A 15,250-nucleotide genomic window follows, 5' to 3' on the forward strand; every position below is an offset into this window, starting at 1 on the left:
CTCTTTACCAAACTGTGTGTGACTTAAGACAGTCCCTTCACCTCCTAAGACCTGACTTCTAAGCATCGTGGGAGTAGATCTTGCCTTCAGTCTCTCTGCCCTCAGCCACTTCCAGGCACCATAACCCAGGCCCAGGCCCAGGCCCAGGCCCCCAGGGCTGCACCCTGGTTTGATCTGCTGAAGGAAGTGGTCTAGGTATTTGATACTTAATGTTATTGCCAGTGTTCTCCATCATCTGGGGCCTGAGGTGCTGGTGATGGTGAGAGGGGGGATTTCAAAACCCAGTTGCCCTAAAGACTCAGCCAGTGGAACTCTCCTTGAGAAGCCACATGGGACTGGAACAGCCTGGATGTGCCGAGAAAATGGTTCTGCGAGCTTCTGGCAGAGGCGATCACCCAGGGAATTGAAATCGCACTGTGAGATCAGAATGGGGCCCAAAGCAGCCCAGGTTTCCAAGGGTGCGAAGGTCTAGGTAGACCAGGACATACCTCAGAACCTTCTGGCAGTGTCTCTGTCAGTGTCCCAGCGTAACAAATGCAAAGAGCTGGGCTTTGTTCTAGTGGTCTCGCCTGGGCTTGTTCACTTCTGCGGAGGCCTGATTTAGTTATTTCTCTCTTCCTCCCTCCCTCCCTCCCTTCCCTTCTGGGACCACACCTGAAGCATATGGAGGTTCCCAGGCTAGGGGCTGAATCAGAGCTGCCGCTGTCAGCCTATACCACAGCCACAGCAACGTGAGATCTGACCTATGCCACAGCTCACAGCAACGCCATCTGGGGGGAAGAAGCCTGCCTGAGGCTTACTGGGCTGGCCCAGGGTTTTTACTTCAGGGCATTGAAGAGGTCTGCCAGGAGACCTGAGCTGGGTAAGGTGGATTTACCTGCAGGAAGTAGGTGGCAGGGAAGGAATAGTCTCTCCGTGGGAAAGGAGGGGCCCCTCAGCAGGAGGCGGGAGGGTGAGTGTATCAGAAAGAGGGGGCCCGCCCAGGCTGTGCACTGCCAGACCCCTTTTAGCACAGAAACAACACCTCTTGGAACTGATAATGGACCTTGGTGATGAGCACTTGTTATCCAGCGATTTATTCTTTCTGATACGGTTCCGCGTTAGAAGAATCAAGAGTGTGTCCTGGGATTAATTTTCATCTTGTTGGAGGAGGCCCAAGCAGTGGGTCTGCTGGTTATTTCATTGTTGCTGAATCCTCTGTGTCCACTGGGAAAACGTATCCATTGTGGGAATTTCTGTCTCTTCAGTTAGGGCGTTTACAAAGGCAAAATAGACAAGAGTTTAATGGTGGTGACAGGATAGCTGATATTTGGGGGACACTTATTGTATGCCTGGGATTGTTTTAAAATACTCTGTGGGGAGTTCCCATTGTGGTTCAGCAGTAACGAAGCTGACTAGTATCTATGAGGACATGGATTTGATCCCTGGCCTTGCTCAGTGGGTTAAGGATCCAGCGTTGCCATGCGCTTTGGTGTAGGTCACAGACGTGGCTCGGATCCCATGTTGCTGTGGCTATGGTGTACGCCGGCAGCTGCAGCTCTGATTCGACTTCCATATGCTACAGGTGCAGCCCTAAAAAGACAAAAAAAAAAAAAAAGACGTATGTGATGCTGATATATATAATCGTTGATGCTCTTTCTATACATAAATAAAGTAAAATAAAACTCTCTGTGTATTAACACCTTCAGTTTGCAGATGAGGCCAGAGGAGATAAGAAATTTGCCTAAGGACAGATATGTAACTTGGGATCAGGTACTTGACACCAAGACCTGAACCTAAACATAATCCACTTCAACCAGACTGGGATTGGAAGAGAAAAATTCTTTAGGAGTTTGGTTTGCTTTGGTTTTCCTTGAGAAGTATTTGCCGTGGGACCCATGAATGTATTGAAAGTGTGTTTTTTTTTTTTTAAGTCCTTTGGGTTTCGAGGAAGAGAGGGCCTTCCCCACCCACCCCACAATGTCTCTGCCCCTAGGCTCCCTCACTTTTCTGATGACAGGAGAGGAAACGATGACCCTGAATCACAGAGTCAGAGAGGCCAGGCCAGTAAACACCTGTGCACAAAATACAGTTTGTCCTGTGTTAGCAGGTAGCCTGGGAATATCGTATTGTTGGCTGAATGTGGTCTGTCTTAGTTGGAGCTGGTTTGGGTAACAAGGCACCTTTCTTTTCTTTTCTTTTTTTTCTTTTTTTTTTTTTTTTTTGTCTTTTGGCCTCTTCTAGGGCCACTCCCGCGGCATATGGAGGTTCGCAGGCTAGGGGACCAATCGGAGCTGTAGCCACCGGCCTACGCCAGAGCCACAGCAACGCGGGATCCGAGCCTCGTCTGCAACCTACACCACGGCAATTCCAGATCCTTAACCCACTGAGCAAGGCCAGGGATCGAACCTGCAACCTCATGGTTCCTAGTCAGATTCGTTAACCACTGTGCTACGACAAGAACTCTACAGGCACCTTTCGAAAAGGCGTGACGAGGGGAGGGATGGGCTGGGTGTTCGGGATGGAAATGCTGTAAAACTGGGTCGTGATGATCATTGTACAACTCTAGATATAATAAAATTCATTGAGTTAAAAAAAAACAACAACAACAACCAAAGATGTGGCAAAGGGTCTCTTCGGCCTCTAAAGGATGGGTGGAAGTGCTGAGTCACGAGAGGTAATTTGAGCCAATGCTGCCACAGTTCTGGAAGCGAGATGTCTGAGATCAGGTGTGGACAAGGTTCTGAGGCTTGGTTCTTCGACAAGATTCTTCTTGAGGGCTCTGGGGGAAAGCCTGTTCCGGGCGTCTCGCCCGCTTCTGATGGTTGCTGGCCATCCTTGGTGTTGTTGGTTTGGAAGTCTCTACGTCCACCTTCATATGGCCTCACCTCGGTTCAGTGTCCAAATTTCTCTCTTCTTACAAGGACACTAGCGGTGGGGTTAAGGTCTGCTCTAAGCAGTGTAACCCCATCTTAGCTTGATTGCAACTGCAAAGACCCCATATTGAAAGAAAGTCACTTTCACAGGTTCCTGGTGGGCATGAGTTTTGGGGAGAATGATATTCACCCCACTAACCCAGGTCATGAATTTTCCATGTTTTCGGTCTCTGCTGCGTTTTTTTCCCCTTTTTTTTTCCCCTCTCACTGTCAGTTTTAGTTTCTCAGTGAACATTAATATTCCAAGGTTGAAGTCATCACTCACCCATGGAGGTGGCATGAATAGGCTGGAATTATTGGCATAAATGGCACAGCTGAAACTATGTAACTGTTTAACTTATTTGGAGGAAGAACAAAGGCCCCGAGGGTTGTTAGTTCTTAAGAGTTTTACTGTTTAATGGTCCCCAAAGGAGGCTGGAAAATAAGGCTGTCTTCTGTTACAGAGCACACCGAGAGAGTTTCCTGCCCTCTTTAGCCAACGACTGCAATTCTATCCCTAGAATCTCAGAAATTTTGAGCTGAGAGAGACCTCTAGCCTCATCGACTTGTAATCTAATGCTCTCATTTTACAAATGAATCCTTTTAGGGCCCAGAAAGGTTAGCTAACTTATTCAAGGTCGCCAGCTAAGAAGGGACAGAGCGGACACCAGGACCCAGGTCTCAGACCCCCAGGTTGGGGCATCTCTTGCTGAATCTGAGCCTCCTCCTAAAAAGAAGGCCCTTTGTCCTGAGAGAGCAGAAACCCTCCTGCTGGTGGAGATGCCGTGAGGCATGTCTTAGAGGTCAAGGGCAGTACTGAAGGTTCCTGTGCTGCTGGGCCTCTGGCAGCTTTCTTGGATTTCTTTGTGAATGTCGAAATGGCAAATGGAGTTTTAACTCTTACAGACAGCACTCAATTCCACTCATAAAAAGGCAGTGGTGGGAGCAGGAGAGTGTGGGGCTCCTGATGGAAGAAGAGCTGATAAGGTGCACGTAAGCTCAGCCCGTCACAGAGACGGAGATGGAAACGGATGGGGCGGGGGTGGGAAGATGTTTCCTTTCCGTCTCTTCCACATACCTGGCCCTAGGCTGCCTGATGTCCTTTTTTTCTTCTTCTTCTTCCTGCTTTTTTGTCTTTTTAGAGCCACACCCACAACATATGGAGGTTTCCAGGCTAGGGGGCTACGCCACAGCCACAGCACCACTGGATCCGAGCCATGTCTGTGACCTACACCACAGCTCACAGCAACGCCGGATCCTCAACCCACTGAGCTATGCCAGGGATCGAACCCTCATCCTCATGGATACTAATCAAATTTGTTTCTGCTTCGTCATAACCGGAACGCCCCTGATGTCCATTTTAACTAGATTTCACCTGCCCAGAAAGGGAGAGAGGGCAAACAAAACAGTACAATAGAAACGACGTTCGTTATGTCTGGAATAAGTGCAAAATGTTCATTTCTAGAGGCAGGTCAAACTGAAAAAGAAAGACCACTGGAAAATAAAATGCAGCCAGATAAGTTGAAGTGAATATCACGAGTTTTATTCTACAAGTGTCATTTAATTCTTGGTGTGGTATGTCTGGTGCACACACACACACAGTCTCTCTCAGGCACACTTACACACACTTTTTCTAAATCCTGTACTCAGTAAGTCCTAGGGCTGGTTCTAGCTGCTCTGTAAGTCCTTCCTAGTTTATTTTTTCTTGTCCCCACGTTTCTAAAGTCTACATGGCCTTAACATAAACTCCTTTTCTCCTCCTTTGAAATGAGAATTCTGCTTGATTGTGGTTCTGCACACCACTTGGCACAGTGCCAGGCACACAGTAGGTCATCAGGTCCTCGAGGCCCCTGAAGTACGAGGGAGGTAGCCCTAGTGACATGTGGTGGGACTGCCCTGCTCCTCAAGGCTTCAGTTCCAGGCTGCTGTGTATTTGGACCATAATAATTAGAAACCTCTCATAGGATTGCCTTCACTGAATTGAATTCAATTTTAAAGTCTTGGCATTTTTCAAGGGTTGAGTAGATTAATTCTCTACTGCATTTTCCATTTAAAAAAAAAAAGTTGTAGGAGGACATTGCCTATCACATCCTTCTGGGCCCCTGATGTAAAATCCCGCAGAAATTTTAGTTTTTTTTAAATAAATCCATGTCAGAGGGGTTTCCATTGTGGCACAGCAGAAATGAATCCAACTAGTATCCATGAGGATGAGGCTTCGGTCCTTGGCCTCGATCAGTGGGTTAAGGATCCAGTGTTGCCATGAGCTGTGGTGTAGGTCACAGACCTGGTTCAGATCTAGTGTTGCTGTGGCTGTGGCCTAGGCTGGAAGCTGTAGCTCCAATGTGACCCCTAGCCTGGGAACTTCCATATGCTGCGAGGGTGGCTCTAAAAAGCAAAAAATAAATAAATAAATAAAAATAAAGTAAAATAAAATAAATCCATGCCAGAAAAACCATGTTTTTTCTGAGTGTCTGTTGTACTTGCTGGGGGTAAGAAGAGTGTCATATCTATTAGCTCTGTATTTAGGAGAACTGTCGTTCTGATTAGATTTTCCTTTTCCCCCTGGCAGTCAGAAAGCTCAGCTCCAGTATAGGCTTAGTCGTATACTTAATTGTTGTATATCTTGACATAGGTATTTTCCTTGTCCAGAGTTTCTTAATTTTGTTTTAGATTTTGTTTGTTGCTTTTTTAAAGCTTTTTTTTTTTTTGGTCATAAAAATGTGTATAGTCATCATGAATTTTGGAAAAGAAAAAGAAAAATTGCCTGTGTGCTGATAATAACCCAGCCAGTGTAGCATCTATAAAGATTCAGGGAAATAGTACTTCCTTCTATGTCATTAGAAAGTACAGATTAAGGAGTTCCCGTCATGGCTCAGTGGTTAACCAAACTGACTAGCATCCACGAGGATGTGGGTTCGATCCCTGGCCTTGCTCAGTGGGTTAAGGATCCGGTGTTGCCGTGGGCTGTTGTGTAGGTCACAGATATGGCTCGGATCCCAAGTTGCTGTGGCTGTGGTGTAGGCCGACAGCTACAGCTCCGATTTGACCCCTAGCCTGGGAACCTCCATATGCCACAGGTGCAGCCCTAAAAAAAAACAAAAAACAAAAAAGAACAACAACAAAAAAGAAGAGTGAAGGTGTAAATAAACATCCATGTGAATAGCAATGAATAATACATTTTGGTATCTGCTACTCTGCCTTTCCATAATTGTTTTTTAAAATTTATTTCTATGTATACTGATAGCGTATGTTTTAAATATTCAACCAATACAGCCTTATCCGGGACTAGAAGGGACCCTAGATTTCTCCAAAGGTTGCACATTCAGATGCCTCCAGGGCTCATTCAATTACCACTAGTGATTAAGTTGGCCAGGGATCAAAGTTGGGGACCATGACAGGGCTGGTGGGGACGTGGCAGCGTGGAAAGGGGGTGCCCCCCACCCAGCTCCCTTTACTGCTGCCAGGTGACTGTGCTGGATCAGTCCTGCTAAATCTGCTGAGTTTTTTTGTTTTTTTTTTTTTGCAAGAGAAATCAGAAATCCAGATTTTTATCTGAAATCTCCTGATGTTTATAACATAGCAGCTAATAAATAAATTCTGTCTTTGAAAATGCCAGCCTGATGCAGTGCCATCCTGTGGGTTGCCAGTTTAGGATCTTTGCTCTGACACGTCCATTGTTTTTTAGCTGGCCACTGAGCCCTGGAAAGGTCAGGTGGCTTGTGATGTGGCTGCAGATGTTGCTCTATCGTCTCCTCCCCATCAAAGCCTGGCCCTCTGTGGCTAATTTGTCACAGAATAGGAAGAACAAATAAGAGTTGGAAATTGAGCAAGGCTACTCTGAAGGTTAATTGAATCTCCCCTTCTACTGGCTTTCATTTTCTTTTTAAATCATTTTGGTGCAGGGGAATCAGAGAAAATTAGGCTTGAGTTCCAGCTCTAGTCTTTCACAGCCGTATGACTTTGAGCCAGCTTTTGGTGTCTCATTTGTGTTTTCCTGTACCGTCTGCTTTCTTTCTTGTTTCTCCCTCTTTCTTTACCTTTCCTGCTTTCAAGTGCTTTTTAAAGGGCTCTCTGTGGAGCTGGATACAAATCTTGATTTCTCCACCTGCTAGCTGTGTGACCTTGGGCGAGTTACTCAAGTTTTTATGCCTCAGTTTCCTCATCTGTAAAATGGGGATAATGATAGCACTGACCTCAAAGGTATGATGGAAAGCACTTGTGTGTCTAAAGGATGACGAGCAGAGCTTGGCACACAGCCAGAGCTACGGAGACACTGGCTGTCTCTCCCCCTCCCCCTTTCTCCTTTTTGTCTCCTCTGCTGCTTTGGAAGCTATAGATACTCAGCCCAGTGGGCCAGGCTCTGTTTCCCCTTCTCACTGTAAGCCCTTGTACCTCACGATGCCCCCATGCAGGCAGCCTCCAGCCCCCCAGTGTAGACCAGACCAGCAGGGGGTTCGGCTCCTCACCCATGTCTTTCTGTTCTGTTTCTGAAAATGTGATTTTGAGCCTACCTGTGTCCTTTTTTCTGAGCTCCTTTTTTTTTTTTTTTTTTTTTTCCTGTTGTTGCTGTACATTTCGAAGAGCTGAAACAAGTCAACTGCCTGCTGTCTTGACCTCACCCTGGCTAAGTTACTTCCTTGGTCACACAGGGCTGATAGCTGTCAGGTGTCTCTGAAGATTATGTTATGAGATAAAGGGTAAAAGCCGTGTGAGTTTGCGTTAGCACGAGTTCTGAACGCAGCAGATAACTTGTCCTGGAAACCATAGAGAGCCTGTCAATGGATTCACAAAGCCTTCCCCCAGCAGGCCTGTCCAAATGGCCAAGAATATGGCACACGTGTTAATTAAAGAAATTGTCTTTTTCCCTAAAGACTTTAAATGTAGGAAAAACTGAGACTACGCTTACATTGCAATTAAATTGCTTCTTCTTCAGCCTTTAAAACCTCACCATTCAATCTTTTTCAACTTTTAGGTTAAATTGAATAAGAGATCTGACCTGACCGGCCCAGCCATACAACTCCTCAAGAACAGTTCATAGTCACAGTGGAGAGGTACGTATTGCTGAGACCCTCGGTTTTTGTTTGTTTGTTTTTGTTTTTTTGTCTTTTTTGTCTCTTGAGGGCCACACCCTCCGAACATGAAGGTTCTCAGGCCAGGGGTTGAATTGGAGCCGTAGCCACCGCCCTACACCATAGCCACAGCAACGCGGGATCCGAGCCCGAGTCTGCGACCTACACCATAGCTCATGGCAACACCGGATCCTTAACCCACTGAGCAAGGCCGGGGCCCGAACCCGCAACCTCATGGTTCCTAGTCGAGTTCGTTAACCCCTGAACTGCGACGGGAACTCCCGGCTTATTTTATGTTTTTAGTTCAATAAGCCTACTCTTGACCAGTCAGGAAACTGGTTGAGCCACCCAAGCTCTGTTCCCTTTGCAGCCAAGGGGACAAGAAGGATGTCTACCTCAGCTCCCTGTCACCAGCATCATGTCAGAGACACTGGAATTCCTGCTTGACTTTGGTTTTGGCCCTTCACTCACTGCACTTAAAAAGCCCTGGAGTTCCCATTATGGCTCAGCAGTTACGAACCCAACTAGCATCCATGAGGACACAGGTTCAATCCCTGGCCTCACTCAGTGGGTTAAGAAACCAGCATTGTTGGAGTTCCCGTCATGGCGCATGGTTCCGACTAGGAACCATGAGGTTTCGGGTTCAATCCCTGGCCCTGCTCAGTGGGTTAAGGATCCCGCATTGCTGTGGCTCTGGAGTAGGCCAGTGGCTACAGCTCCGATTAGACCCCTAGCCTGGGAACCTCCATGTGCCGCAGGAGCGGCCCTAGAAAAGGCAAAAAGACAAAAAAAAAAAAGAAAGAAAGAAAGAAAGAAACCAGCGTTGCCATGAGCTGTGGTATAGGTCACAGATGAGGCTCGGATCCTGTGCTGCCAGAGCTGTGGTGTAGGCTGGCAGCTGCAGTCCAATTTGACCCCCAGTCTGGGAACTTCCATATGCCTCAGGTGTGGCCCTAAAATGAAATGAAAAAAGAAAAAAAGTCCCTGTTAACAAGCTGTGTCATCTTGGTTATTTCTCATTGACTTGGCACAAGTAGCAGGGCTCTGGAGAGACAAGGGGTGAGCTCAGAGCTGTCCCCCTTGGAGAACCTGGTTAAATCTGCAGAGCCTCTCCCCAGAAAATGGTGCACATACACACACACACTTTCACATATGATTTCATACGGTTCCAGAGACCAAGTTAAGAATCATTGTTTTGAGGGTTTTTTTTTCTTTTCTTTTTTCTTTCTTTTTTGGCCACCCCACAGCATGGAGGGCCAGGGCCAGTTATCACATCCAAGCCATAGTCTCAAACTAAGCCACAGCTGGGGCAATGCCGGATCCCCAACCCACTGTGCCAGGCTGGGATCAAACCTGTGTCTCTGTGCTCCCAAGATGCTCACAATCCTATTGTGCCACAGCAGAAGTAAGGTGACATGTCCCCTAGAGTTCAGTTTTAAGGAAACTCAGCTCATAAAACAACTGTCAGCTCAAAGGTTGGTGTAGCTGAAAAGCATATTCTGAGGTCCAGCCTAGATTCTCAATCAAATCAATGAGACAAAGAAATCCTTTTCTTGCCTGGGTGAGTTTAGGAGCTGGGATCTTTGAAGGCCTGTCCTCACTGAGTTGGAACCCCTGCCCGAGATGGTTTGCAGTGTGTTTGGGCCCTGTATGTACCAGCGTCGCCTCGATTTTAGAAAAGGGCTTCTGAGGCCTCTCTGGATGTAGGTCTCATGGGAGTTCATTTGGTGATGCCCCAAACACATTTTTGAGAGATCGTTTTGTCCTGCCTGTTCTGTCTGCACTGTTGGCCACCAGGGTTCTTGTGCTGACTGTTTTTAGCAGCGGCTACTTGAAACCATTCCAGGAGAAGCTGTTGCCATAGCTACCTTGGCTGCCAGAGTTACCATTTTCTCCTTTGTGTTAGCTTGTGGTTTCCCTGATTTTTAAGGTAACAGCTGATGCTCTGTTTTTCTGCCGTGCGGCAAGGAAAGACTGGATTTTTGTTGCTGTTGATGTTTGGTGTTATACGTTTGGAATGGGTGTGTGTGGGTGTGGGTGTTGTATACAAGATGAAGCTACCTTAAAAAAAAAAATGAAAAGCCAGATAATGCATATACATTTTCCACATTCCGGTTTTTAATTTTGTTCTAGCAGTTGAATTTGGTCCACTTTTAGCCCAATTTTGGACTGGTGGCTGTCGTCAGATGCCTTAATCAGGGGGCAAGAAATGGCCAAGTTCCATTTCACACTGCCTGCAATGCCCAGGAGCAAGGACCCCTGGGACCTGGGCCAAGTCTGAACTTGACCCCTGCATTGGGGCTGCCTCCAAGAAAGCAGAAGGCTGAATCAGGCCCTTTCTGCTCTGAAAGCGGAGGTGGGGCCAGCAGACGGTACAGCCACACCTGGTGGCAACAGCAGCCCCATATCACGTCTCTGTCAGAGATGATAAACACTACAACCCACACACACCTGGTGCAGCAGGCGGGTTAAGTCTGAAGAGGGATTTAAGGCTGCCTGGTAACAGAAATAATCAAGCATGCCTTCTGGTCCCCCTTGTCCCGACTGGACTTCTTTCACCTGCTCCCAACAGGACCGTCTTCTCAGCATTTTCCAATTTGCTTATCTTAGAAATAAATGTTCATCAGATTAAAGAAATACCACCCAGGAGTTCCCATCATGGTGCAGTGGTTAACAAATCTGACTAGGAACCATGAGGTTGCAGGTTAGATCCCTGGCCTTCCTCAGTGGGTTAAGGATCCCGAGTTGCTGTGAGCTGTGGTGTAGGTTCCCAATGCTGCTTGGATCCCGCGTTGCTGTGGCTCTGGCGTAGACCGGCAGCTGCAGCTCCGATTAGCCCCCTAGCCTGCGAACCTCCATATGCCGCGGGAGCAGACCTAGAAAAGGAACCAAAAAAAAAAAATGCTCTTTAAAAAAAAAGAAAAAGATAAAGAAATACCACCCAGCCCAGTTTACCAGTGCTCAAGACTGTTTGTGATGGGGATGGTTGCCCGTTTGTTGGCGGCTGAAAGGCGCCGGCGGGAATCGGCCCGGGTGGGTTCTGTGAACACATCTGGGTAGTGACGGATCATCACTGGCTTTGCCTTTTAGGGTGGTGGGCTCCTCTGCTCCTCACATGCTTCTAAACCTACCTGTACCCCCGCTCCCCAGATCAAGATGAATGCCATGCTGGAGACCTCCGAGCTTCCAGCTGTGTTTGATGGGGTGAAGCTGGCCGCAGTGGCTGCTGTGCTGTATGTGATCGTCCGGTGTTTGAACCTGAAGAGCCCCACAGCCCCGCCCGACCTCTACTTCCAGGACTCAGGGCTCTCACGCTTCCTGCTCAAGTCCTGTCCTCTTCTGACCAAAGAGTAAGTAGACTCAAACCCACCTGGTCTCCCGCCTACTGATCTGTTTGGTCAATGCAGTGTTCAGAGAAGAACCCGCTCATAGTGTGTCCTCAAGGCATCCATATAAAACAGTGTCATTGGTGTTAAAATAGCCACAGCCTCGCTAGGAGTCTGGTGTTTGAATTCTGGCGGGTAGGAGACAGAATCAGATCTTCGTTGCCTGGAAACATTTCTTCTTCCGCAGTGCGATGTCATCACCCATGACAAGGACCTTGCAGAAAACAGTAGTCATTTTTCAGTAGATCCAGAAAATTTGGACCATACCTAGCTCTTAATCAAGTGCTCTGTTGCCAGTTCTAAGTCAGAGGAATCATCCTGACCCCAAATAATTAATAAGCAGAAAGCGCAGGGCTCATGAGTTGGATGCTCTCCCTCTGTTTTATTGAAAAGACCCTGAACATTAGCTAAGAGAAGCCACTTAACGAGAATGTTTTCCTGCCGAGTGAAGCCCATGTCCCCACAGAGGCCCCGGGTCTGTACTTTGGAGGTGGCAGTGCTTCCGATAGAGGAGATCGTAGTTGTTAAACTGAGAAACTGCCTTCCATGTCCTGCCTTCAGGAGATATGCTGAGAAATTCCCCCCACTGATGCCTTCTGAGTAACCTCATCTTCCCTCATGTCGGGGGTCGAGCCTCTCACGTGAAGCGTTCCATGCTCTCCTGAGTCTGAGTGCTTCCTCCTCCCTTGTCATGACACCTTCACTGATTGTTTGTGCCTCTTCAAGCCTGTTCCTTTCTGCCAGGTGTGCCTTTTCAGATGGCAGCTGCTGGAGAGCTGTCTTATCCAAACCATGTCCCTGAGCATCTGCCCAACAGAGTGTCTAATGTTTGGTGGACCATAGCAGAAGCTCCTCCGTCTATCCTTCTTTTTTTCTTTTTAGGGCCGCACCCAGGACATATGGAAGTTCCCAGGCTGGGGTCAAATTGGAGCTACAGCTGCCGGCCTATACCACAGCCACAGCCACAGCAATGTGAGATCCAAGCCCCGTCTGTGACCTACACCACGGCTCACTGCAATGCCAGATCCTTAACCCACTAAGGGAAGCTAGAGATCAAACCCGCATCCTCATGGATCCTAGTCAAATTTGCTTCCCCTGTGTCACAACAGGAAGTCCTCTTCCCTCTATCCTGGTGTAACCTCTCACCCCCTCTGTTGGGGGTTGGTGACCCCGGATCAGCAATTCTCTTCTAAGAGCCAACGGGCAGTAGAGACAGCTGAGCGTTTGGGCTCTTGCTTCGCCCTCTTTGGTTGTCAAGTTCGTTTTCACATGCTGTTAGCCAAGGGTGAAGGGCCCTGGGCCCTGGGTGTTTGGGGTGTCAGTGTACAGTTTGCTCAGAGTTGTAATAACAGTGCCGTGCTTCCCCCTGCCCCCCGCCGCTGCTGCCCCGAAGTTACTATCAATTTTGAGAGAGACTTACAACGTGATCATATTGCCTCACACCTGTGGACTGCCATGTACCGTATAACTATCATCATCATGAATTTGGACCTGCCTCTGCCAAGAGGACTATGCAGTATTTACAAGGGTTAGGCAAGGACGTGCATGGTGTTCTTGGGAAACAGTGTTTGCACTGACACCTCTCCTCCCTCAGGCATATGCACGTATGTTTTCCAAATCATCCAGCAGTTTTCTTCAATACAAACTTAACTTAGGTAATTCACTTGTCTGGACTGACAAGGAACATCTGTACCCAGTTTCAGACCGAGTGGGACCCAACTAGACCCGGTGCCTGGGTCTTTATAGAGAGTTTTTGAACACCAAGGTATTAAAAGCCCTGCAAGCTTATAGAAGATGAGTACAAATTTCTACCCAGAATCTGTTCCTGAGTAATTAGAGAAAGCCATGGGAAAGCTGCTCCTGCCCAAGCTCTGGGGAAACATCAAACCTTATTATCATAAGGTTTGTTTCCACACTAATTGTTCAAAGCATTAAAAAAGAAAAAAAAAAAAAGCTGATTTTGGCAGGGTTTTGTTTTTTTGTTTTTTTGGTTTTTTTAAACCTCTTTTCTTGTTCTCCTTTGAAAAATAACCCAGAGAGGGAGTTCCCATCATGGCTCAGCAGAAATGAATCCCACTAGTAGCCATGAGGATGCAGGACCGATACCTAGCCTTGCTCAGTGGGTTAAGGATCCAGTGTTACCATGAGTTGTGGCATAGGTCGCACATGTGGCTTGGGTGCAGCATTGCTGTGGCTGTGGTATAGGCCAGTAGCTGCAGCTCTGATTTGCCCCCTAGCCTGGGAACTTCCATGTACTGCAGGTGCAGCCCTAAAAATCAGAAAAAAGAAAAGAAAAATAACCCAGGGACGTAAGTCCAACAGTTTCCCTGATTTTTCTGCTTCCTGGCACACTTTCTCAATGAGCCTGTGCACTAGCCTGGCGCCATGTGACCTCTGTTGGCATGGCCCCCACCCACCCTCCTGGTATGGACGTGCATCCTGGTCACAGAGTCTCCTTGGACCTTGTGGCTCTGGCCACCCTCTTGCCCCACCCTTCTCGTTAACCAGTTGCCACTCTCCTTCCTAGTGAAACCTAAATGAGGCGGGTGTCGTCAGCCCAGGTTAAAGGCAGAACTGATGCATGTTTAAAACTTAGCTACAGTTTGAAAGTGGCTGTAAAGGGACAAATTCCCCAGAAACAATGTACTTCCGTGACCTGTCCCGTTGAGCCTCGGACCAGCCCTCATAGAGCACGTCATTTCTTTTTTTCAGGTCTTTTTTTTTTTTTTTTTGCTTTTTAGGGATGCACCCACAGCATATGGAGGTTCCCAGGCTAGCAGTCGAATTGGAGCTGTAGCCATTGGCCTATGCCACAGCCGCAGCAAGGCAGGATCCGAACCGCATCTGCCACCTACACCACAGCTCATCACGGCAATGGCAAAGCCGGATCCTTAACCCACTGAGTGAGGCCAGGGATCGAACCTGCAGCCTCATGGTTCCTAGTCAGATTCGTTTCCGCTGCACCACGATGAGAACTCCACATTGGAGCATTTCTTAAGCAGCTAAATGCGAAACTCCCAACTTCTCCAATTTGATCATGACAAATGATTTTTTTTAATGATTTTTATTTTTTCCATTATAGTTGGTTTACAGTGTTCTGCCAATTTTCTACTGTACAGCAAATTGATATAGTCACACATACATATATACAATTCTTTTTCTCACATTATCCTCCATTATGTTCCATCATAAGTGACTAGATAGAGTTCCCAGTGCTATACAGCAGGATCTCATTGCTTATCCATTCCAAAGGCAATAATCTGCATCTATTAACCCCAGATTCCCAGTCCATCCCACTCCCTCCCCCTCCCCCTTGGCCACCACAAGTCTGTTCTCCAAGTCCATGAGTTTCTTTTCTGTGGAAAGGTTTATTTGTGCTGTATATTAAATTCCAGATAGAAGTGCTATCATATGGTATTTGTCTTTCTCTTTCTGACTTACTTCACTCAGTATGAGAGTCTCTAGTTGCATCCATGTTGCTGCCAATGGCATTATTTTGTTCTTTTTTATAGCTGCGTACTATTCCATTGTGTATATATACCACGTCTTCTTAATCCATTCATCTGTGACAAATGATTATTAAAGAGCAAAAGGGTTCACTTTTCCCCCCTCCATCTTTCAACTAACCTCTTATTTTTTTTATTTAGACTCTAATTTGGGAAAAAAACTATATCTTGCCTGCGTCCAGGCAAGCATTCACATAGTGGATCACCAAAATGTTTTCTCATATTACTCTCCCTTGAGCACGTTACAGCATTTAAAGTTTTGAGTATCTTTCATAGACACAATGCTGTTTAATCCCCTGAACAGCTTTGAGGTTGGATTCGTTTTTCCCCTCATTCTAAGGATGGGGAAACAAGGAGTAGGAGAGGAGGAAGCTGAACCCAAGTCTGGGACCTTC

At 47.1% G+C, this 15,250-nt stretch overlaps 1 protein-coding gene across 1 annotated transcript in view; it reads left to right on the top strand.

The window, feature by feature from the left end:
• The window catches only part of ABHD2 (abhydrolase domain containing 2, acylglycerol lipase), a 115,720-nt gene that overhangs the window by 19,776 nt on the left and 80,694 nt on the right, over positions 1 to 15,250 (top strand). The window contains exons 2-3 of the mRNA XM_047797789.1: positions 7,867 to 7,945; positions 11,114 to 11,313. Of these exons, the coding sequence (XP_047653745.1) occupies positions 11,120 to 11,313 (194 nt within the window). The 5' untranslated portion in view covers positions 7,867 to 7,945; positions 11,114 to 11,119. The remainder of the gene's footprint in view (positions 1 to 7,866; positions 7,946 to 11,113; positions 11,314 to 15,250) is intronic.

This window comes from Phacochoerus africanus, chromosome 9 (assembly GCF_016906955.1).
Source record: "Phacochoerus africanus isolate WHEZ1 chromosome 9, ROS_Pafr_v1, whole genome shotgun sequence".
Classification (NCBI taxonomy): domain Eukaryota; kingdom Metazoa; phylum Chordata; class Mammalia; order Artiodactyla; family Suidae; genus Phacochoerus; species Phacochoerus africanus.